Source organism: Mya arenaria, chromosome 12, assembly GCF_026914265.1.
Source record: "Mya arenaria isolate MELC-2E11 chromosome 12, ASM2691426v1".
NCBI lineage: Eukaryota > Metazoa > Mollusca > Bivalvia > Myida > Myidae > Mya > Mya arenaria.
In genome coordinates this window covers 15774214-15797336 of record NC_069133.1, presented here as the reverse complement: position 1 = coordinate 15797336, position 23123 = coordinate 15774214, and the positions used below count along the sequence as shown (strand labels likewise).

Genomic DNA, 23123 nt, shown 5'->3' with positions numbered 1-23123 from the left:
CTCTGTGTCCGCTATTTTTACTATAGTAAAATTTCCCTACCTATGTGGCCCCTGGTTCCGACTGAATAATTCTGCCCTACCTCTGTAGCTCCTTATTCCTCTGTGACCCCTAGTTTTACATTAATTATATTGCCCTTTTCTCTATGGCCTATGGCTTCCACTAAATTATTCTGCCCCACCTGTGTGGCTCCTTATTCCTCTGTCACCCCTAGTTTTACCTAAATTATATTGCCCTGCCTCTGTGGCCCCTGCTTCCCACTAAATTATTCTGCTCTCTGTGGCTCCTAATTCTTCTGTGACATTTAGTTTTTACTTGAATTAATCTTCCTTACGTCTGTGGCCCCTCATTTCAACTAAATAATGCTCCCCTTCATCATTTGCTCTAAATTTCACTTAAATATGACTATTCCTCAGGGCCCCTATTTCCATGAATTATACTGCCCTATATCCCTGGACCCTACATATAATTTCAAATGTCATTCACATTTGTTTTATAATGATACAGGGAAAGGGCCGGCACTGATATTGGACAAATCCTTAAGTCCCTTTTGATATGAACTTTTTCAATGTAACATTGATTATACTGTTTCTATGTTGTTATTTTTTTCTGATATTACGAACATGTATATTCATGTTATAAAACATGATTGAAATAATTGATACATTACATGGTTAGCTTTTTGATACGTGATTTTAATCTAATATTTATCAAATTATTGCCATTTAAAGTTAAACTCTATGTATCATACCAATACCTGGAAAGAAAGTTTTCCTTTAAATGTTTATTATAAAATCATTTAAATTTCTACACATTCATCGATATATGATTTTGTGGTTAAAAATATGTGTTTCAAAATGATTGGCTACAATTATTTTCCCTCAAGGATTGTGTTGTACTTCTGATCTATAAAAGTCTTTCCGCTATTGCATAGATCATAAGGTGCGCAAATCTTTCTCTTTCCACAACTATGGAATTGTCAATGAAACTGGTGAGTCCATAAAACAATTATTTCTTATTTGAGGTTTAAAACAAATCGTTTTATATTTTTTCAACAGTATTTTTGTAAGTATCAGCACAATATTTTATTGTAGTTGAAGGATATATTCTCGCTAACGTATTTAATTTAGTTTGTGAAGCGATTATTAATAAAATGAGTAAAGCAAGTATGCTCTTCAAATGAAAAGTTTACACTTAAATCAAAGTCTTCAGACTCAAACTTAGACTCAATACGTTAATGACTGGAGAAATTTAATAATAATTAAAACAGTAATTAATACGATAATAATAATAATAATAATAATAATAATAATAATAATAATAATTAGTAATAATGATAATAATAATTAGTAATAATAATAATAATAATAATAATAATAATAATTAGTTATTAAAACAGCTTACACAATTTACTATAATTTCCAATTTGACTATTAAACATCATGTTTAAGTAGGGGGTTATTTCTAAAGATTCGTTTCGGCTCGAAAATGCCCTAAAATGCTTAAATGTAGCTCGGCGCTGTCCGGCCGCCGACTTAATTCAGAAGAGTTGAAACGAAGTGTTGGCGTGCACGTCTCTATACAGCTGTTAGGCCGTATCAAATAGCATAATACCTAATTTATCAACAAATAAAAATAGAATTGGTCAAGCGATCCTATTAATCGAGACATGAGCGCAAACACCAGTCATATTCATTGTTTGGACTCAAATAAAGGGATTGAAGACTTATTATTTAGTAGCTAGTTTATGTGCTAAAGCAAATTGTGGCAAAAAAAGGCAAAAAAGGGTATGCAAAAATCCAAGCCTCGGGCACTTTGCTTGCCCGGTAAATATGCACCGACTCACAGGAGTACCTTCGGGTCGGCTTGTTCTACCTGGACCGAAAGCACGTGATTTTAGTACAACGACTAGTATTACTACTATTCACATACTTTCAACCTAAACATACTAAAGCTATTTTTCAGGTCAATTCAAAGTTGTATTTGCATTTTCAATTAGAACATTTCCAATACATAAAAAATACACTAGATAGCATTTCATAGCTCGTTATAAATTGAGTTAAATATGACTTAAAAAATACATGAATTTATCGTAACGGAGTAAAGTATGAACCACAACCTTGCTTGGCATATATTTAAACATGTTAATTACGTGAAGTTTAGCATTTCTTTTATCTGTTTAAATCATAATAATCAGCAATATTTTTCTTTCTTTTTCATTATCAAAGGACAACGATTTGAGATCAAAAACAATTTCAGTAGAAGGTTTATCTTTGTGTTTTGAATGTACATTATGTTAATTCATACACACATGTACAGTTCCAGTTGCAAATGTCTTCTGTCGTTGTTTTTTCCAGGCCTTGGTTATTCTGTTAGTTGCGATGGTGTCGGTTAGTGCACGTCACAAGCCGAGGATATGGAACAGAGTCAGATATAACGGTATCTTACTTGTTCGATTTCTTAGCCTTGAATATTTTGCTAAAAGTATCATTACAAGAATATGGATTCTAATAAGAGTTTAATGACAGTTTAGGAAAGTAATAATCTATCAAAACTCAGTCATGAATGAACTATTTTCAGAAGTAATTTGATTTTTTGTCGATCACTTAGATCTTTCATTTGAAATAGGCTTTGGCAATATAAAGTACTGCATACCATGTTTGGACATGGTAAAGTGTGAAGCAAACGTTTTTGGAAGGAGCAATATTCACAGTTTATTAGGCATTACTCTACCACTTTTAATAACACCATGATATGAAGCAGTGCTTGCCAAATATTCGTCATAAAAGGCCTTCTGTCTTTGAGCTAAGTGTCCTTTTAGAATGTGTTACAGATCCATCTTGGCAATATACAAAAAATAAAGCGGACTACCTTCTGTATATCGTCAGGATTGATCAACGTAAAATGAATAAACTGAAAATTTAAAAATGCTTGATTTTAATTGGTCCAAACAAAAAAATCATCATGTGTATTATTATATAATAATCCGTCCGGGGGTATACCGGGGATAGCCGGGAAAATGGACCGTGTTTTTACCTTCCAGGTGGCCCCGCAGTGCCGTGTGACTGCAGTGGTTTTGTCTTCACGCCAAATATAGCGAAAAATTGGCCTTCTATAGGGTTCCTTGGGTGCGGGGGCATTTGGCGGGCGTTTTACCAGCAGATCGTCCTCGCAGGGCGGAGACTTTGACCGGGGTTGGCTGGACCGAAAGTCAAAGTCCCCGGACCTGGGGGGGGGGGGGGGCGTGGTTACAAATGACTGGTGCATAAGCTTATGAGAGTACAGAACTCAGAGTTGTGCAAATCCTAGCCTCCATGAAAGCAAAAGGATGAAACGACGTATATGCTATATGCTTTCTGTTACTTCTTAAATTAGTTTAACAAATAAGCCTTGATGGAGAAAAAGGTTGACTGAAATATACTCAAATCGATATACGTAAAATTCATGATTTCAAAATAGGAAATTTGAAAGATCCTCGATTGTGCACAAAAATGCAAACACTTATATGATTTTAAGCGTATTTTTCATTTAAACAACAACATTCGACGTAATGGGATACGTGGCCATGGCGTCTTTTCCATCGAGGTAGTCATGCGAAGACTTAGACCTCTGTCGCAAGTCGGAATCACTTCAAAACATACATAATGATTGTTTTGTACATTGTTTGTGACAATACTTATAACAAGGCCCAGCACTTTTGTTTACTCTTGAAGTAAAATTCGAGTTCGACGTTTCGCTCATTTTAACACCATAAGTATAATTCTTACACGGGGTTAACATAATAGATAAGATACTGGTAATGCCTGGCTATATCCTGACCTTTTCGTCAGAGTAACGTGCCCGTGAGCATGATGTTTTGATACATTTGGCTGTTTTGGTATCTATTGGGCAGATCAGGTCAGATATGGCGTATAATCGAACTTAATCGAAATATTGTATATACATTGTGTCCAAGTTTGGATCATATTGGTTTAGAAATATGGATGTTACAGTGTTAAAGAACTAAATGTGGATCACGAACGGACGGACGAACGACGGACTAAGCTCTTCGTGGTCAGATGAGCTAAAAAAGGATTCTTTATTTGTACACAATACGATACCTCTGTTAAAAATATCTATTTCAGGACTACTCAAGTGCGACTTTCAGAAAGGAGTCAGTTCGTCTAAATGTATCTCGGCATCGCAAGTTTGTGATGGTATACCCCACTGTACCGACGGTGCGGATGAGCTGAACTGTTCGCCAGGTGAAATTAGAAACATTTCCGGCAACCTTTAGTGTATTTCATTTGTTTATAGTTCATTGAAGAGACACCAAATATTGCATAGCAACCAAACTCGCATGCGCCCTAGCCGGGAAATGAGCCCAAGAACCTAGGATTTGTAGTGTTATCATCCGCCCTGGTTTTAAAACGTAATATTACCTAACATTGTTTCGCTCGCGTTTTTAGCACCGACCTGTCCACTACTACCAACTTGTCCGCAACAAACAACATGCCCGCCGCCAACATCGTGTCCGCCACCTACCGCTTGCCCGACGACTATCATGGAGATGTCAACGACTTCAATGGATATGACAACGACTGATGGGGAGACATAAACTGGTTAACCACACGTAGCCTATTGATGTCACGCTTATGTCGCGTTTCAGTCAAAATGCAATTTGCAATAAATTAAAAAAATATGTGTGTTATTATAGTTTATATAATACAGTTTTTGTAATGAACATATACATATAAAAATACACAAGTAGAAAAATATGAAGATAACATTGATATATTATTTATAAGTAATAGTGCAATACCGAGCAATTTACGCCCGGCAACGCAGCCATCAATTTGATATTTGTCAATCTTGCAAAAAAGCCGAGGGCCTGTTTTAGTCTAAGAGATTCATTCCAAAAGAAAAAATAATGGGCTTGGATCATCTGGCCCAAATTTCTCGAAACCTCTTAAGTCACTTATAACAGGATTAAGCTAAACTCACTATTTTTGTTGTTCTATAATATGCGTTATATTTACTTTTTTTAATTTTTTTATAAATTATATAAGAAAAATCTGTATGCTACTTAGAAGAAATCATTTTTCATTGATCAAAATCCATTATTAGTATGTATTTTGGCTGTTTGAAATAAGCGACTTAAGCCTGTTAAGCTTAAGAAGTTTCGAGAAATTGAGGCCTGAATTCTCAATCCTGATTTCTGGATAAATCCTAAACTCTAGAACCCTGAATTACTCAACTATAACTTTTCTGAGTGCACAAATGTGAAGAGCAGACCAAGGATGGCTGGTGATCTCTGGGGTCGGGGTAGACACAAACTGTAACCATGGCGATCAAACAGTTACCATGGTGACACAAACATGTATATACATTGGTTCATTGTATGCACAAACTGCTTTTTTTTAAATAAATTACTATACTCCGTTTGTTTTTTTTATGCAAGGTGCACTTCGGGTATTAGTTCATTAGTCTTTAAAGCTGAGCATTGTCCGGCTGCCAACGTGTTTACGACCTTGTGTGCATTGGAAAACCGCTTAAAAATCCTCATCGGACACCAGAGCAAGGTGACCATGCGTACAACATTCATCATTGTCAAACCTCTAATAAATGAGAACACCCCCCCCCCCCCTTCGCTACTTAGGCTAGTAGCCAACCAATAAGAACGTTAGAACGTTAGTATTAAATTGATGGATTTCATATCATTCATATCATTTTAATTGGGTTGCTTTAACAACTTGCAGATCCAGGTCGGGGCGCATTCGCGCACCCCCCCCCCCCCCTATTATCACCCAAGTTTACTTTTTATGTCAATATAAGAGAAAAGAGAAAAAAGAGTAAAGAAATACTAGTAGGCCCAAAATACGCCATTTCAGACTAGAAATTGTTCAAATTCTCTTCTGGGAGCACCCCCCAAACCCCCTATTAACACGTTCAACCAAACTTAAAGGTTAGGCCCCTGAATTACGCCCCCTGTAACATCTAATCCTGGATCATCCCCTGATAACCGGTGGCTCATGTCGCCGTGTCTTTCTTCTGTGCAACGCCGATATCTTATCCCGGCTGTTTCACGATGCCGATATCTTATCCCGGCTGTTTCACGATGCCGATATCTTATCCCGGCTGTTTCACGATGCCGATATCTTATCCCGGCTGTTTCACGATGCCGATATCTTATCCCGGCTGTTTCACGATGCCGATATCTTATCCCGGCTGTTTCACGATGCCGATATCTTATCCCGGCTGTTTCACGATGCAACCGTACTTCCATTGCGTGAATTGGCCACATTTTCACGAAACATCCTTATGTGCCTCGAAAAAAAGCTAAGCTCTCTAGTTGATGTGGTATAAGTTAATCTAATGTTTACATCCTTCCGTTTTTCCATTGCCTGAATTAGCCCCAATGTCTTAAGTGTCTTGTAGGAGGAAAAACCTAAGCTCTCTTTGTTTGATTTGGTATATTTTTATCAAAAGTTAACATCCCTTAGAGTTTTTGCTATGTAAAGGAAAATGATATTAGTGGTTATCACGTTAATTTATCTTTCATTGAGTAACATCGAGATTAAATAAAAACAAAAAATGGCTTCATAAAACAAGCTACTTTAGCTTGTTCGGTTCGGTAGTAAGTTAAATAGAGAATGCTGAGCCGATTTAATTGCTAGATTTAAGAGGAATATAACGCTTCGAGTCAAGTTTGGCCTTTCTACTAAAAAACATACATTTTCTAGATAAGTCTTATCATTCCAGTGCATTTCGAGTCACGTATTTAATGACTCATTGCCTTGCTAATGTAACACAATTGCCACGAAAGAAAATAAAAAATAAAAAAAAACATATATTCAACATTTTGGTTCAAACATTGGATTCATTCTATGCATACGCTTATGCCATACTCACGCCTGCGCTGTATAAAATTTGAAAAGAAAATTAAAATTTTATAAAGTATTAAGTATCAAAACATAAATCAAACATTATATACATGTAGTTTGAAAAGGAAATGTTTTTATCAATTTTAGTTTAAATCGCCCGGAAACATTACAGTAAATTTGTGTCATCTACGTCATTTCAGGTATATTAGTGTAAATGTATATGAAGCACAGCGACAGCAAGTCGCAATATATTTAGTTTCAATTCAATTCAATTCAATTTATTCAATTTATTTAATTGATAAAGGCCTCCGGCCCAAGACAACATATTATACAGATACATATATGTACACAATGAGTGGAAAAGGGTTATGACAATGTTAATATTCAAACTTCTAAGATACAGCTTTACACAAATATTACATGCAAGCAAATAATAGTTGATAATAAACATGGTTCAAAAATAAATAAATAATGTTAGAACTGTCAAATAAAAGTTATTAGAATTGACTATGTGAATCATAACCTTGAAATCCAGGACTTGGCTCTGAAACGGTATTTAAACGTAATGTCTTTTAGCAATTGCATTTTTCTACAGGAACATCATTTACAAAACTTATATAGGGTAGTCATTATTAAATCATTGAAACGATCAGTAAGCCATTGAAGTACTGCAACATTCAGGGGTTGAGCTAGTCTCCTTCTGTTAACTAGAAAGGGTTAGGATGATCTCCTCTACAAACTTGCAGGTATTAGGTTGATCTCCTTCTCCAACATTACATGGGTTAGGCTGGTCTCCTTTTCTTAACATGAAAGGGTTAGGCTGGTTTCTTTTCCCAATCTTACAGCGTAAGTTGGTCTCCTTCTCAAACCTTACTTGGGTTTGGCTGATCTCAAAAAGACTTGCAGAGGTTAGGCTGGTCTCCTTCTCCAAACATTAAACGGGTTAGGCTGTCTCCTTCTCTGAACCTGCAGGAGTAGGCTTGTCTCCTTCTCAAAACTTGCTGGGGTAGGCTGGTCTCCATTTCCAAACCTGCAGTGTATAGGCTAGTATCCTTCAACAAATTTGCAGGTGTCCACTTCCAAATTTGCAGGGATTTGGCTGGTCTCCTCCTTCAGACTTACATGGGTTAGAATAGTCTCCTTTTCAAATCTTGCAGAGGTTAGGTTTGTATCCTCCCCTTACCTTGCATGAGTTAGTCTTGTCGTCTAGTCTTACATTGCAGGGTTAAGGATGGGTTCCTCCTCTTACCTTGCAATGGTTAGATTTGTCTCGTCCTTTAATTTGCAGAGGTTAGGCTTGTCACCTACTCTTACCTTGCATGGGTTTGGTTGGTCTCCTCCTCTTGCCTTGCAGGGGTTATGCTTGTCTCCTCATATTACCTTGCATGGGTAAGGTTGGTCTCCTCCTCTTACCTTGTAGTAGTCAGACTTGTCTCCTTTTTAACTTGCAGATGTTAGGCTGGTTTCCTCATCTTACCTTGCAGGGGTTATGCTGGTTTCCTCCTCTTACCTTACATGGGTTATGCTGGTCTCCTCATCTCACATTGCAGGGGTCAGTTTGTTCTCCTCCTTTAACATTGAACGGGTAAGGCTTGTCTCCTCCTTTTACTTGCATGGGTTAGACTGGTCTCTTCCGCTTACCTTGCAGGGGTTATGCTTGTCTCCTCCTCTGACCTTACTGGAGTTAGGCTGGTCTCCTCCTCTAACCTTGAGGTGGTCGGACTTTTCTCCTCCTTTAACTTGCGGATTTTAGGCTGAGTGGTTATACTGGTCTCCTGCTCTCACATTGCAGGGGTTAGTCTGGTCTCCTCCTTTAACATAGCACGGGTAAGGCTTGTCTCCTCCTTTTACTTGCAGAAGTTAAGCTTGCCTCTACCTCTTACCTTGCATGGGTTAAACCTGTCTCCTCCTTAAACTTATAAGCGTTAGGCTGGTCTCTTCCTTCAACTTGCATTGGTTGGGCCTTTCTCCTCCTCTTACCTTGCAAAGGTTAAGCTTGTCTCATCCTCTTACCTTGTAGAGGTTAGGCTGATCTCCTCTTCCTACCTTGCAGGGGTAAGGATGATCTCCTCTTGCATTGCATGGGTTATGCTGGTCTTCTCCTCTTACCTGGCAGGGGATAAGCTGGGTTTCTCCTCTTACCTTGCATGGGTTAGGCTGGTCTTCCCCTTTTACCTTCCAGGGGTTAGGATGATCTCCCCCTCTAACCTTTATGAGGTTAGGCTGGTCTACTCTTCTAACCTTTCCTGCTGGTTTCCTCCTCCAAACTTGCAGGGATAAGGCCAGTCTAATCTTCCAGACTTTCATGGCTTGGGCTGGTCTCCGCCTCCAAGGGATTAGGTTTGTCTCATTTTCCAAACTTGCTGGGGAAAGGCCACTCCCCTCCTCAAAACTTGCAGGCGTTTGAACGATCCCCTCCTCCAAACTTGCAGGGGTAGGGCTTTTCTCCTTTTCGAAGGTGAATGGTTATGGCCGGTTTCTAAATTCTCACTTGCAATGGTAAAACTGTTCTAATCCTCTTAAAATTGCAGCGGTTAGGCCGGTATCCTCCTTCAAACTTGCTTCCTCACTCAAAGGGGCGAAAGGCTGGTCTCCTATTCTTTCCTTGCAGGGGTATGGTTGAACTCTTACCGTCCATGGGTTAGGCCGATCTTTCCGGTTTTACCCTCTTACCTTGCGTTAGTTAGGCTAGTCTTATACACGTTGCATTGGTTAGTCCGGTATCCCCCTATTACCTTGCATGGGTTAGTCTAGTCGCCTCCTCTTGCCTTGCAGGGGTTAGGGAGGTCTCCTCCTGTTACCTTGCTGGGCGTAGGCTGGACTCCTCCTCTTACCCTGCAGGGGTAAGGCTGGTTTCCTCCTCTTACCTTGCCGGGGTTGTGGAGGTGTCCTTCTCTTACCTTGCATGGGTTAGGCTAGTCGCCTTCTCTTACCTTGCAGATGTTTTCTCCTCTAATCTTCCAAATATTAGGATGGTTTCCTCCACTAACCTTGCAGGTGTAAGGCTTGTCTCCTTCTCTGACCCTGCACGTGTTGGTCTCGTCTCCTATTTTAACGCTTCAGAGGTTGTGCTTGTCTCCTCCACTTATATTTCAGAGATTAGGCTGGTCTCCTCTTCTTACATTGGGGTGAGGGGGGCGGTTTCCTCTACTTCACGTGCAGGGGATTAGCTTCTCTCCTATTCTTACCATTCAGAGGTTAGGTCGGTCTCCTCCTGTTACCTTGCTGGGCGTAGGCTTCTCTCCTCCTTTTTCAATGTAGAGGTTAGGTCGGTCTCCTCCTGTTACCTTGCTGGGCGTAGGCTTCTCTCCTCCTCTTTCCATGTAGAGGTTAGGTCGGTCTCCTCCTGTTACCTTGCAGGGCTTAGGCTTCTCTCCTCCTCTTACCATGTAGATGTAAGGTCGGTCTCCTCCTGCTACCTTGCAGGGTAAGGCTTCTCTCCGCCTCTTTCCATGTAGAGGTTAGGTCGGTCTCCTCCTGTTACCTTGCAGGGCTTAGGCTTCTCTCCTCCTCTTACCATGTAGATGTAAGGTCGGTCTCCTCCTCTTACCTTGCAGGGTAAGGCTTCTCTCCGCCTCTTTCCATGTAGAGGTTAGGTCGGTCTCCTCCTGTTACCTTGCAGGGCTTAGGCTTCTCTCCTCCTCTTACCATGTAGATGTAAGGTCGGTCTCCTCCTGTTACCTTGCAGGGTAAGGCTTCTCTCCGCCTCTTTCCATGTAGAGGTTAGGTCGGTCTCCTCCTGTTACCTTGCAGGGTAAGGCTTCTCTCCGCCTCTTTCCATGTAGAGGTTAGGTCGGTCTCCTCCTGTTACCTTGCAGGGTAAGGCTTCTCTCCTCCTCTTACCATGTAGATGTAAGGTCGGTCTCCTCCTGCTACCTTGCAGGGTAAGGCTTCTCTTCGCCTCTTTCCATGTAGAGGTTAGGTCGGTCTCCTGCTACCTTACAGGGCTTAGGCCTTTCTCCGCCTCTTACCATGTAGATGTTAGGTCGGTCTCCTCCTGCTACCTTGCAGGGCTTAGGTTTCACCCGTCTCTTACCATGTAGTGATTAGGCTGGTCTCCTCCTGCTACCTTTCAAGGGTAAAGCTTCTCTCCTCCTCTTACCATTCAATGGTTAGGTCGGTCTCCTCCTGTTACCTTGCAGGGCTAAAGCTTCTTTCCTCCTCTTACTATGTAGATGTTAGGTCGGTCTCCTTCTTCTACCTTTCATGTGTTAAGCTTCTCTCCTCCTCTTACCATTCAGTGGTTAGGTCGGTCTCCTCCTGTTACCTTGCAAGGCTTAGGCTTCTCTCCTCCTCTAACCATGTAGTGGTAAGGTCGGTCTCCACCTGCTACCTTGCAGGGCGTAGGCTGATCTCCCCCTCTTGCCTTGCAGATGTCAGACTGGTCTCCTCCTCTTTTTTATGCATTGGTTAGGCTGATCCTCTCCTTATACAAGTTAGGCTAGACTCCTCCTCCTCTCCTTTGCAGAGCTGGTTTCTTCTTCCTTACTTGCAGGGCTTATGCTTGCTTTCTCCTCTAACCTTGCAGAGGTTGGGCTGGTTTACCCTATTACCTTGCAAATGATATGATCGTCTCCCACTCGTACCTTGCAGTGATTGGGCTGGTCTCCTCCACTAACCTTACAAGGGTAAGGCTGGTCTCCCCCACTAACCTTGCAAGGGTTAGTTTGGTCTCCTCCACTTAACTTGCATGGGTTAGGCCTGTCTCATCCACTTACCTTGCAAGGGTTAGGCCTGTCTCCTCCTCTTACCTTGCAGTGAGCAGGGATTGGGCTTGTTTCCTCCTCTAACCATGCATGGGTTTGGGCTCCACCTTAAGCCTCACTAATCATATTCAGTGTTTGCATGTACATACCAGCTGATGGGATTGAAGATTCGATTATTCGGTAGGTGGTGTATGCGCTTAGTCTGATGGTAGTGAATCAATGGCCTAGTTATCCATTGATTGCATGTTCGATAACCCCCACACCACTAAAATTCTAACCAGCTTCCGGTAGGAACGTTAAACAAGGGTATCGTGTGTCAGTGCTTTGAATTCACTGGCGAACGTTAACGGTCCAGGTTAGGTTTAACCAGGATTACAATCTTAGTACACTATGTCCCACAACCTAGCCAGACCAACACTTTCACTGGGGCCGACGCCAATGGATCATACAGTGGTGTTGTCAAATAAATGTACTCCCCCCCCCCTCTCCATGCACGCACGAACCCACGCATGTTAGCAAGCACGCCCATACACACATACACACACATCCTTGTACACCAGAGCAATTATGGTTATGCGTTAAACATTTATCATTGTCAAACCCAAAATGAAGGTGTCCCCTTGAACGCCACTGCCCCCCCCCCTTTCCCTCTACTAAAGCAAGTAGCCAACAATGAGAATGTTAGTACTAAATTGATATTGATGGGTTTCAAATCGTTTTAATTGGGTTGCTATAACCATTAGCGGTTCGAGGTGAGAGCACACCCGGCGATCCCCCTCCCCATCTAAAATCGCCTGAGTTTACTTTTTATTACAATATAAGAGACGAAGAGTATAAAAAGACGCCCAATAGGCGCGATTTCAAATTAGAAATTTTTAATGTTTTCTTCGGGGAGTACCCCAAACCCCCCAACCACTATTAAAACCAAGTATATATTTATATACATGTCGAGAGGTTACGCACCAGAAGTACGCCCTCTGTAACATTAATTACTGGATCCGCCCATGATAACCGGTGGTTCATGTCGCCGTGTCTTTTTTGTGTGCAACGCCGGTATCTTATTCTGCCTGCTTCACGCTGCAACCGTATTTCAATTGCGTGAATTGGCCACATCTCGAAACACCTTATAGCTGCAATCTCACAGAATGAACGTTCTGACAACTTTTTTTATATTTTGTCTTGGAACGAGCCAATTTTTGCGAAAATGCATGGAACCCAGTTATATAAGATTGTTGAAAAAAAAACTGATAGCAAAAAATGAAGTTTTGTGCATTTTTCTTAAACCGTTAGTACAGGTGTAAGCCATAGAACATTAATTATCGAACAGAAATATAAAAAATCTGCGATCTGATCTTTTGTCAGCCATCTTTTATCATTGGTTTGCAGATATTTACACAAAAATTTTCTCTTTCCAAGACAATAAATTAAAAAGTTGTAAAACCAGCTTATCTGTGAGAGTGCAGCTTTAAGTACCTCGTAACAGAAAAAGCTAAGCTCTATATGTTTGATTTGGTATATACTTTTATCTAAAGTTTACATCCTAGAGTTTTTGGTATGTATAAAGGACAAGTATTTAATTGTTATCACGTGATTTGTACTTTCATTGAGTAAAATTGATATTAAATAAAACAAAGAATGGCTTTATAAAGCAAGCTACGTTAGCTTGTTCGGCTCGGTTGTAAGTGAAACAGAGAATGCTGAGCCGATTGTCTAATTGTTACATTTAAGTGGAACTAAGTTCACCATTCGAGTCAAGGATGGGCTTTGTACTCGAAAACCATACATTTTCTATGTTAGTTTAATCATTCCGGTGCAAGTTGCCACGAAAGAACAAGAAAAACAACAACACATGTAACATTTTTGTTAAAGAATTTGGATTCCGATTCATTCAAAGCATATGTTTATACATGTCATCTACGTCAGTTATGGTGAATTATTGTGAATGTATATGAAGCACAGCGACAGTCAGTCGCAATATATTTAAATTCATAACTTTGAAATCCAAGCATAGGGCTTGGCTGTTAAACGGCATTTAAAAACAAAATATTTTAATGATTGAATTTTTTTATCAAAACAACTTTTACTAAAATGAAAAGGGTTACCGCCCTTATACAGCTATTAAAATAAGATCTTTTCTTCTTACTTTGTACATATTAGGCTGGTATCCTCTACCAAACTTGTAAAGTTAAGACTTGTCTTCTCCTCTTTCCTTGCAGAGGTAAAGCTGGTCTCTTCCTCTCATCTTACATGGGGTTAGGCAGGTCCCTTCCTCTTGTCTGCGGGGGTAAGGCTGGATATTTCCTCTTACGTTACAGAGGCTAGGCTGGTCCCCTCCTATCACCTTGCATTGAGTATGCAGGTCTCCTCCTATCACCTTGCATGAGGTTAGGCAGGTCTCCTTCTCTTACCTTGCAGGGGTAAGGCTGGTCTCCTCCTCTTACCTTGCACGGGTTAGGCTGGTCTCCTCCTATCACCTTGCATGGGGTTATGCAGGTCTCCTCCTATCACCTTGCATGGGGTTATGCAGGTCTCCTCCTATCACCTTGCACGGGTTAGGCTGGTCTCCTCCTATCACCTTGCATGGGGTTATGCAGGTCTCCTCCTATCACCTTGCATGGGGTTATGCAGATCTACTCCTATCACCTTGCATGGTGTTAGGCAGGTCCTTCTCTTACCTTGCAGGGGTAAGGCTGGCCTCCTCCTCTTACCTTGCACGGCTGTGGCTTGTCTCCTCCTATTACCTTGCATGGGGTTATGCTGGTCTCCTCCTATCACCTGGCATGGGTTATGCAGGTCTCCTCCTATCACCTTGCATGGGGTTATGCAGGTCTCCTCCTATCACCTTGCATGGGGCTATGCAGTTCTCCTCCTATCACCTGTCATGGTGTTATGCAGGTCCCCTCCTATCACCTTGCATGGGGCTATGCAGGTCTCCTCCTATCACCTGGCATGGGGTTAGGCAGGTCCTTCTCTTACCTTGCAGGGGTAAGGCTGGCCTCCTCCTCTTACCTTGCACGGGTTTGGCTGGTCTCCTCTTCTTACCTTGCTGGGGTATGCCTGTTCCCCTCCTTCTACCTTACACGGGTTAAGCTGGTGTACCCCTCTAACCTTGCAGAGGTAAATCTGGCCTCTCCCCCTTCCTCGCAGGAGTAAGGCTTTTCTTCTCCTCTGACTTCGCAGGAGTAGGCTTTTCTTCTCCTCTGACTTCGCTAGAGTAAGGCTTTTCCCCTCTTTTGACCTCGCAGGAGTAAGGCTTTTTTCCTCCTCTGACTTCGCAGGGGTAAGGCTTTTCTCCTCCTTTGACTTCGCAGGGGTAAGGCTTTTCTCCTCCTCTGACTTTGCAGGGGTGAGGCTTTTCTCCTCCTCTGACCTCGCAGGAGTAAGGCTTTTCTCCTCCTCTGACTTCACAGGAGTACCAAGGCTACTAACAACGTATTCAACACTGCTGACAACAACACCAATGCTGCTGACAACAATACCAAGTATGCTGACAACAACACCAAGGCTGCTGACAACAACACCAAGGCTGCTGACCAAAAAAACAAGACTGCTGACAACAATACAAAAACTTCTGATAACAACACCATGATTGTTGATAACAACACAAAGACTGCTGACAACAACACCAAGACTGCTGACAAAAGCGCCAATACTCCAACAAAAAAAGGCTGCTGACAACAATCAAGGCTGCTGACAACAACAGCATGGCTTCTGGCAACAACACCATGGCTGCTGACAACAACACCAGCGCTGCTGACAACAACATAAAGGCTGCTAACAACAACACCGATGATGCTGATAACAACACCAAGGCTGCTGACAACAACATCAAGACTTCTGACAACAACATCATGACTGCTGACACCAATACCTAGGCTGCTGACACCAACACCATGGCTGCTGACAACATCAACAGTCCTGACAACAACACCAAGGCTACTAACAACATATTTAACACTGCTGACAACAACACCAAAGCTGCTGACAACAACACCAGGGCTGCTGACAACAACACCAAGGCTGCTGACAACAACACCAATGCTGCTGACAACAACACCAAGGCTGCTGACAACAAAACCAAGGTAGCAGACTACAATACCAAGACTGCTGACAACAATACCAAGGCTGCTGACAACAACACAAAAGCTGATCACAACAACACAAAGATTGTTGATAACATCACAAATAATGCTGACAGAAACACCAAGACTGCTGATAAGAATAACAAGGCTGCTGAAAACAACACCAAGGCGGCTAACAACAACACCAATCCTGCTGACAAGATTGTTGATAACAACACAGTGACTGCTGACAACAACACCAAGACTGCTGACAAGAGCGCCAAGACTGCTGACAACAATATCAAGGCTGCTGACAACAACACCAAGGCTGCTGACAACAACATCAAGACTGCTGACAACAATACAAAGGCTGCTGACAACAAAACCAAGACTGCTGACAACAACACCAAGGCTGCTGACATTAAAAACAAGGATGTTGACAACAACATCAATGCTGCTGACAGCAACACCAAGGCTGCTGACAACAACATTGAAGCTGTTTACAACAAAACCAAGGCTACAGACAACAACATCAAGACTGCTGACAACAACATCAAGGCTGCAAACAACAAAACCAAGACGGCTGTAAACAACACCATGGCTGCTGAAAAACAACATCAATGCTACTGACAAAAACACAAAGACTGCTGACAACAGCATCACAACTGACAACAATACCAAGATAGATGACCATACAATGACTGCTGACAAATTGCTGACAACAATACCAAGGCAGATGACAATACAATGAATGCTGACAAATTTACCACGGCTGCTGACAACAACACAAAGGCTGCTGACAATAAAAACAAGACTGCTGACAACAAAACCAACGCTGCTGACAACAATACCAAGGCTGCTGACAACAACACCAAGGCTGCTGACAACAACACCAAGGCTGCTGACAACAATACCAAGGCAGCTGACAACAACACCAAGGCTGCTGACAACAATACCAAGGCTACTGACAACAACACCAACGCTGCTGACAACAACACCAACGCTGCTGAAAACAATACCAAGGCTGCGGACAAGAACATCAAGGGCTGCTGACAACAATACCAAGGCTGCAGACTACAATACCCAGGCTACTGACAACAACATCAAGGCTGCTGACAACAACATCAATTCTACTGACATCGACACCAAGGTTGCAGACTACAATACCAAGACTGCTGACAACAATACCAAGGCTGCTGACAACAACACAAAGGCTGATCACAACAACACCAAGGATGTTGATAACATCACAAAGAATGCTGACAGAAACACCAAGATTGCTGACAACAATAACAAGGCTGCTGACAACAAAACCAAGGCCGCTAACAACAACACCAATGCTGCTGACAACGACACCAAGATTGTTGATAACAACACAGTGACTGCTGACAACAACACCGAGACTGCTGACAAGAGCACCAAGACTACTGTCAAAAATATCAAGGCTGCTGACAACAACATCAAGACTGCTGCCAACAATACAAAGGCTGCTGACATTAAAAACAAGGATGTTGACAACAACATCAATACTGCTAACAGCAACAACAAGGCTGCTGACAATAACAGTAAAGTTGTTGACAACAAAACCAAGGCTACAGACAACAACATCAAGACTGCTGACAACAACATCAAGGCTGCAAACAACAGAACCAAGACTGCCGTAAACAACACCATGGCTGCTGAAAAACAACATCAATGCTACTGACAAAAACACCAAGACTGCTGAGAACAGCATCACAACTGACAACAATACCAAGATAGATGACCATACAATGACTGCTGACAAATTGCTGGCAACAACACCAAGGCTGCTGACAAAAAAATCAATACTGCTGACAACAACACTAAGACTGCTGATAACAACACTAAGACTGCTGACAAAAGCGTCAATACTCCAAACAAAAAAAGGCTGCTGACAACAACCTCAAGTCTGCTGACAACAACACCAAGGCTGCTGGCAACAACACCAAGGCTGCTGACATCACCAGGGCTGCTGACAACAACACCGATGATGCTGATAACAACACCAAGGCTGCTAACAACAACACCATGACTGATGACACCAAAACCTAGCCTGCTGACACCAACACCAAAGCTGCTGACAACAATATCAAGACTGCTGACAACAACACCAAGGCTGCCGACAACAACAGTAATACTGTTGACAACAACATCAAGGCTGCAAACAACAAATCCAAGACTAATGACAACAACACCATGGCTGCTGAAAACAACATCAAGGCTGCTGACAAAAACACCAAGACTGCTGAAAAAGCGCCAATACTCAAAACAAAAAAAGGCTGCTGACAACAACCTCAAGTCTGCTGACAACAACACCAAAGCTTCTGGCAACAACACCAAGGCTGCTGACAACACCAGGGCTGCTGACAACAACACCGATGATGCTGATAACAACACCAAGGCTGCTAACAACAACACCATGACTGCTGACACCAAAACCTAGGCTGCTGACACCAACACCAAGGCTGTTGACAACAATATCAAGACTGCTGAAAACAACACCAAGGCTACTAACAACATATTTAACACTGCTGACAACAACACCAAAGCTGCTGACAACAACACCAGGGCTGCTGACAACAACACCAATGCTGCTGACAACAACACCAAGGCTGCTGACAACAACACCAAGGCTGCTGACAACAAAACCAAGGTAGCAGACTACAATACCAAGACTGCTGACAACAATACCAAGGCTGCTGACAACAACACAAAAGCTGATCACAACAACACAAAGATTGTTGATAACATCACAAATAATGCTGACAGAAACACCAAGACTGCTGATAAGAATAACAAGGCTGCTGAAAACAACACCAAGGCGGCTAACAACAACACCAATCCTGCTGACAACGACTTCAAGATTGTTGATAACAACACAGTGACTGCTGACAACAACACCAAGACTGCTGACAAGAGCGCCAAGACTGCTGACAACAATATCAAGGCTGCTGACAACAACACCAAGGCTGCTGACAACAACATCAAGACTGCTGACAACAATACAAAGGCTGCTGACAACAAAACCAAGACTGCTGACAACAACACCAAGGCTGCTGACATTAAAAACAAGGATGTTGACAACAACAACAATGCTGCTGACAGCAACACCAAGGCTGCTGACAACAACATTGAAGCTGTTTACAACAAAACCAAGGCTACAGACAACAACATCAAGACTGCTGACAACAACATCAAGGCTGCAAACAACAAAACCAAGACGGCTGTAAACAACACCATGGCTGCTGAAAAACAACATCAATGCTACTGACAAAAACACAAAGACTGCTGACAACAGCATCACAACTGACAACAATACCAAGATAGATGACCATACAATGACTGCTGACAAATTGCTGACAACAATACCAAGGCAGATGACAATACAATGACTGCTGACAAATTTACCACGGCTGCTGACAACAACACAAAGGCTGCTGACAATAAAAACAAGACTGCTGACAACAAAACCAAGGCTGCTGACAACAATACCAAGGCTGCTGACAACAATACCAAGGCTGCTGACAACAATACCAAGGCTGCTGACAACAACACCAAGGCTGCTGACAACAACACCAAGGCTGCTGACAACAATACCAAGGCTGCTGACAACAACACCAAGGCTGCTGACAACAACACCAACGCTGCTGACAACAATACCAAGGCTGCGGACAAGAACATCAAGGGCTGCTGACAACAATACCAAGGCTGCAGACTACAATACCCAGGCTACTGAAAACAACATCAAGGCTGCTGACAACAACATCAATTCTACTGACATCGACACCAAGGTTGCAGACTACAATACCAAGACTGCTGACAACAATACCAAGGCTGCTGACAACAACACAAAGGCTGATCACAACAACACCAAGGATGTTGATAACATCACAAAGAATGCTGACAGAAACACCAAGATTGCTGACAACAATAACAAGGCTGCTGACAACAAAACCAAGGCCGCTAACAACAACACCAATGCTGCTGACAACGACACCAAGATTGTTGATAACAACACAGTGACTGCTGACAACACCAAGACTGCTGACAAGAGCACCAAGACTACTGACAACAACATCAAGACTGCTGCCAACAATACAAAGGCTGCTGACATTAAAAACAAGGATGTTGACAACAACATCAATACTGCTAACAGCAACAACAAGGCTGCTGACAATAACAGTAAAGTTGTTGACAATAAAACCAAGGCTACAGACAACAACATCAAGACTGCTGACAACAACATCAAGGCTGCAAACAACAGAACCAAGACTGCCGTAAACAACACCATGGCTACTGAAAAACAACATCAATGCTACTGACAAAAACACCAAGACTGCTGACAACAGCATCACAACTGACAACAATACCAAGATAGATGACCATACAATGACTGCTGACAAATTGCTGGCAACAACACCAAGGCTGCTGACAAAAGCGCCAATACTCCAAACAAAAAAAGGCTGCTGACAACAACCTCAAGTCTGCTGACAACAACACCAAGGCTGCTGGCAACAACACCAAGGCTGCTGACAACACCAGGGCTGCTGACAACAACACCGATGATGCTGATAACAACACCAAGGCTGCTAACAACAACACCATGACTGATGACACCAAAACCTAGCCTGCTGACACCAACACCAAAGCTGCTGACAACAATATCAAGACTGCTGACAACAACACCAAGGCTGCCGACAACAACAGTAATACTGTTGACAACAACATCAAGGCTGCAAACAACAAAACCAAGACTAATGACAACAACACCATGGCTGCTGAAAACAACATCAAGGCTGCTGACAAAAACACCAAGACTGCTGACAAAAGCGCCAATACTCAAAACAAAAAAAGGCTGCTGACAACAATACCAAGGCTGCTGACAACAACACCAAGGCTTCTGGCAACAACACCAAGGCTGCTGACAACACCAGGGCTGCTGGCAACAACACCGATGATGCTGATAACAACACCAAGGCTGCTAACAACAACACCATGACTGCTGACACCAAAACCTAGGCTGCTGACACCAACACCAAGGCTGTTGACAACAATATCAAGACTGCTGACAACAACACCAAGGCTGCCGACAACAACAGTAATACTGTTGACAACAACATCAAGGCTGCAAACAACAAAACCAAGACTAATGACAACAACACCATGGCTGCTGAAAACAACATCAAGGCTGCTGACAAAAACACCAAGACTGCTGACAACAGCATCAAAACTGCTGACAACATTACCAAGGCAGATGACAATACAATGGCTGCTGACAAATTTACCACGGCTGCTGACAACAACACCATGGCTGCTGAAAACAACATCAAGGCTGCTGACAAAAACACCAAGACTGCTGACAACAGCATCAAAACTGCTGACAACATTACCAAGGCAGATGACAATACAATGGCTGCTGACAAATTTACCACGGCTGCTGACAACAACACCATGGCTGCTGAAAACAACATCAAGGCTGCTGACAAAAACACCAAGACTGCTGACAACAGCATCAAAACTGCTGACAACTTTACCAAGGCAGATGACAATACAATGGCTGCTGACAAATTAACCACGGCTGCTGACAACAACACCAAGGCTGCTGACCAAAAAAAACAAGACTGCTGACAACAACACAAAGACTGCTGACAACAACACCAAGACTGCTGACAAAAGCGCCAATACTCCAACAAAAAAGGCTGCTGACAACAATCTCAAGGCTGCTGACAACAACACCATGGCTGCTGGCCACAACACCAAGGCTGCCGACAACAACACCAGGGCTGCTGACAACAACATAAAGGCTGCTGACAACAACACCGATGATGATGATGATGATGATGATGATGATGACAACACCAAGGCTACTGACAACAACACCAAGGCTGCTGACCAAAAAAACAAGACTGCTGACAACAACACCAGGGCTGCTGACAACAACATTAAGGCAGCTGACAACAACACCGATGATGCTGATAACAACACCAAGGCTGCTGACAACAACATTAAGACTTCTGACAACAACATCATGACTGCTGACACCAATACCTAGGCTGCTGACACCAACACCATGGCTGCTGACAACATCAACACTGCTGACAACAACACCAAGGCTACTAACAACATATTCAACACTGCTGACAACAACACCAAGGCTGCTGACAACAACATCAAGACTGCTGACAACAACACCACGGCTGCTGACAAGAACACCAAAACCTTCTGTACAGTGAGGGAATTATCGATTTTCTTCAACTCTTGAAAATTGTTATATCTCAAAGAGGCTTATCAATAATAGCCTGCATCCCTACTGAGTAAAGGAAATTATCTGCTTTCTTCATCTCTTGGTAATTATAATTACTCGTGGGGAGATGGTTTTTGCATCATTGTCCCTTATAAAAAGGGAACAAGTCTAATACCTAGCCCTGGAGACGATTCTTGTAAACAACATGGCTCCAAGCTCTGTCACTTTCCCATATGTGGCTTCTGGTAGGCCAGTTGTTGCAATGTATTGCTATGTAAAAACAGGGGCCTGGACAAAATAGTTATCACCATGTTCTACACTTGGGGTAAAGAATGTTACATAACAAATGAATACAAATAGCGAGACAAAGCATAAGATTAAAAGGTTCCTTCTACATAGAGAAAATATTTGATAGCAGATTTTTCATAATTCTTTTCGAAAATTAATGGCTTAATGAGTTACTGACGCTTGAATGAAAATGCATAAAACATCATATTTTGCACATAAATATAAAATAAATGTGCGATCAAATATTTTGTCAGCAGTCTTTTATCACTGGTTTCCATGCATTTTCGCAAAAATTGGCTCGTTCTAAGATAAAAATAAATAAAAATGTTGTCAAAACATTCAATCTGTGACAGTGCAGCTTAAAGAAACTTCTATTTGATATTTATGTTTATTTTTAAAGCATTCTTGCTAATTTCTATGCAAACATTGAGTTCCCAATTTTAATGAGAATGATGCATATTTCCATGCCTTCTCTTTAATAATGGAAATGTGTTCATGCCAAGTTGTTACGATGACAGAGTGACACCAAAATGTTTGCGGTTTTCTACTTCTTGTATAATTGCGTTATATATAAGAATTTGTGGATGAATGGGTTTGGTGTGTTTACGTGAGCTAAGCAGAGATTCTGTCTATAAAGGGTTAAAGGTAACTAGCCACTAGTTAGCTCATAGGCTGATTTTTTTTTTTCAAGATAAAATATCTATGTATTAGGAGCCTCAATAGGAATATCAACTACAGTATAGTGTCGTATCGTCAGCAAATATATATAGAGGTTTGGTCGTATATTTGAATGTATTTCGATATCCTTTATATATGTATGAGCTATAGCAATTGACCTTAAATGGAACCTTTGGGAACTACTGCCAAGATTGAAACTGTATCAATAAATGTTCCTGAGAGGAAAAAAATATTGTTTTCGCTCTGATAAATAGTTCTCAACCA

The 23123-nt window shown here is 41.8% G+C and overlaps 2 protein-coding genes across 2 annotated transcripts; both read left to right on the top strand.

The window, feature by feature from the left end:
• The first annotated feature begins 949 nt into the window (after positions 1 to 949).
• LOC128211185 (LDL receptor repeat-containing protein egg-1-like) lies at positions 950 to 4679 on the top strand. The gene is made up of 4 exons (XM_052915647.1): positions 950 to 989; positions 2356 to 2437; positions 4123 to 4242; positions 4447 to 4679. Exons 1-4 carry the CDS (start codon positions 969 to 971, stop codon positions 4593 to 4595), a joined length of 372 nt encoding a protein of 123 aa, XP_052771607.1. The 5' UTR covers positions 950 to 968; the 3' UTR covers positions 4596 to 4679.
• A 10781-nt stretch (positions 4680 to 15460) lies between these two features.
• LOC128210492 (putative uncharacterized protein DDB_G0282133) lies at positions 15461 to 21701 on the top strand. The gene is made up of 12 exons (XM_052914839.1): positions 15461 to 15868; positions 15998 to 16213; positions 16361 to 16651; positions 16716 to 17288; positions 17433 to 17513; positions 17702 to 17902; positions 18282 to 18875; positions 19023 to 19283; positions 19330 to 19926; positions 20112 to 20234; positions 20669 to 21187; positions 21312 to 21701. The coding sequence occupies exons 1-12, from the start codon at positions 15461 to 15463 to the stop codon at positions 21699 to 21701; spliced, it is 4254 nt and encodes a 1417-aa protein (XP_052770799.1).
• Positions 21702 to 23123: the final 1422 nt, after the last annotated feature.

Coding starts and splice junctions, on each gene's coding strand:
- LOC128211185 (XM_052915647.1), top strand. CDS start 969: ATGGAATTGTCAATGAAACTG. Junction 2,438..4,122: donor GAACAGAGTCAGATATAACG/GTATCTTACTTG, acceptor TATCTATTTCAG/GACTACTCAAGTGCGACTTT. Junction 4,243..4,446: donor TGAGCTGAACTGTTCGCCAG/GTGAAATTAGAA, acceptor TCGCGTTTTTAG/CACCGACCTGTCCACTACTA.
- LOC128210492 (XM_052914839.1), top strand. CDS start 15,461: ATGGCTGCTGACAACATCAACAGTCCTGACAACAACACCAAGGCTACT. Junction 18,876..19,022: donor ACAACAAAACCAAGACGGCT/GTAAACAACACC, acceptor AACAATACCAAG/GCAGATGACAATACAATGAC. Junction 19,927..20,111: donor ACAACAGAACCAAGACTGCC/GTAAACAACACC, acceptor AAACAAAAAAAG/GCTGCTGACAACAACCTCAA.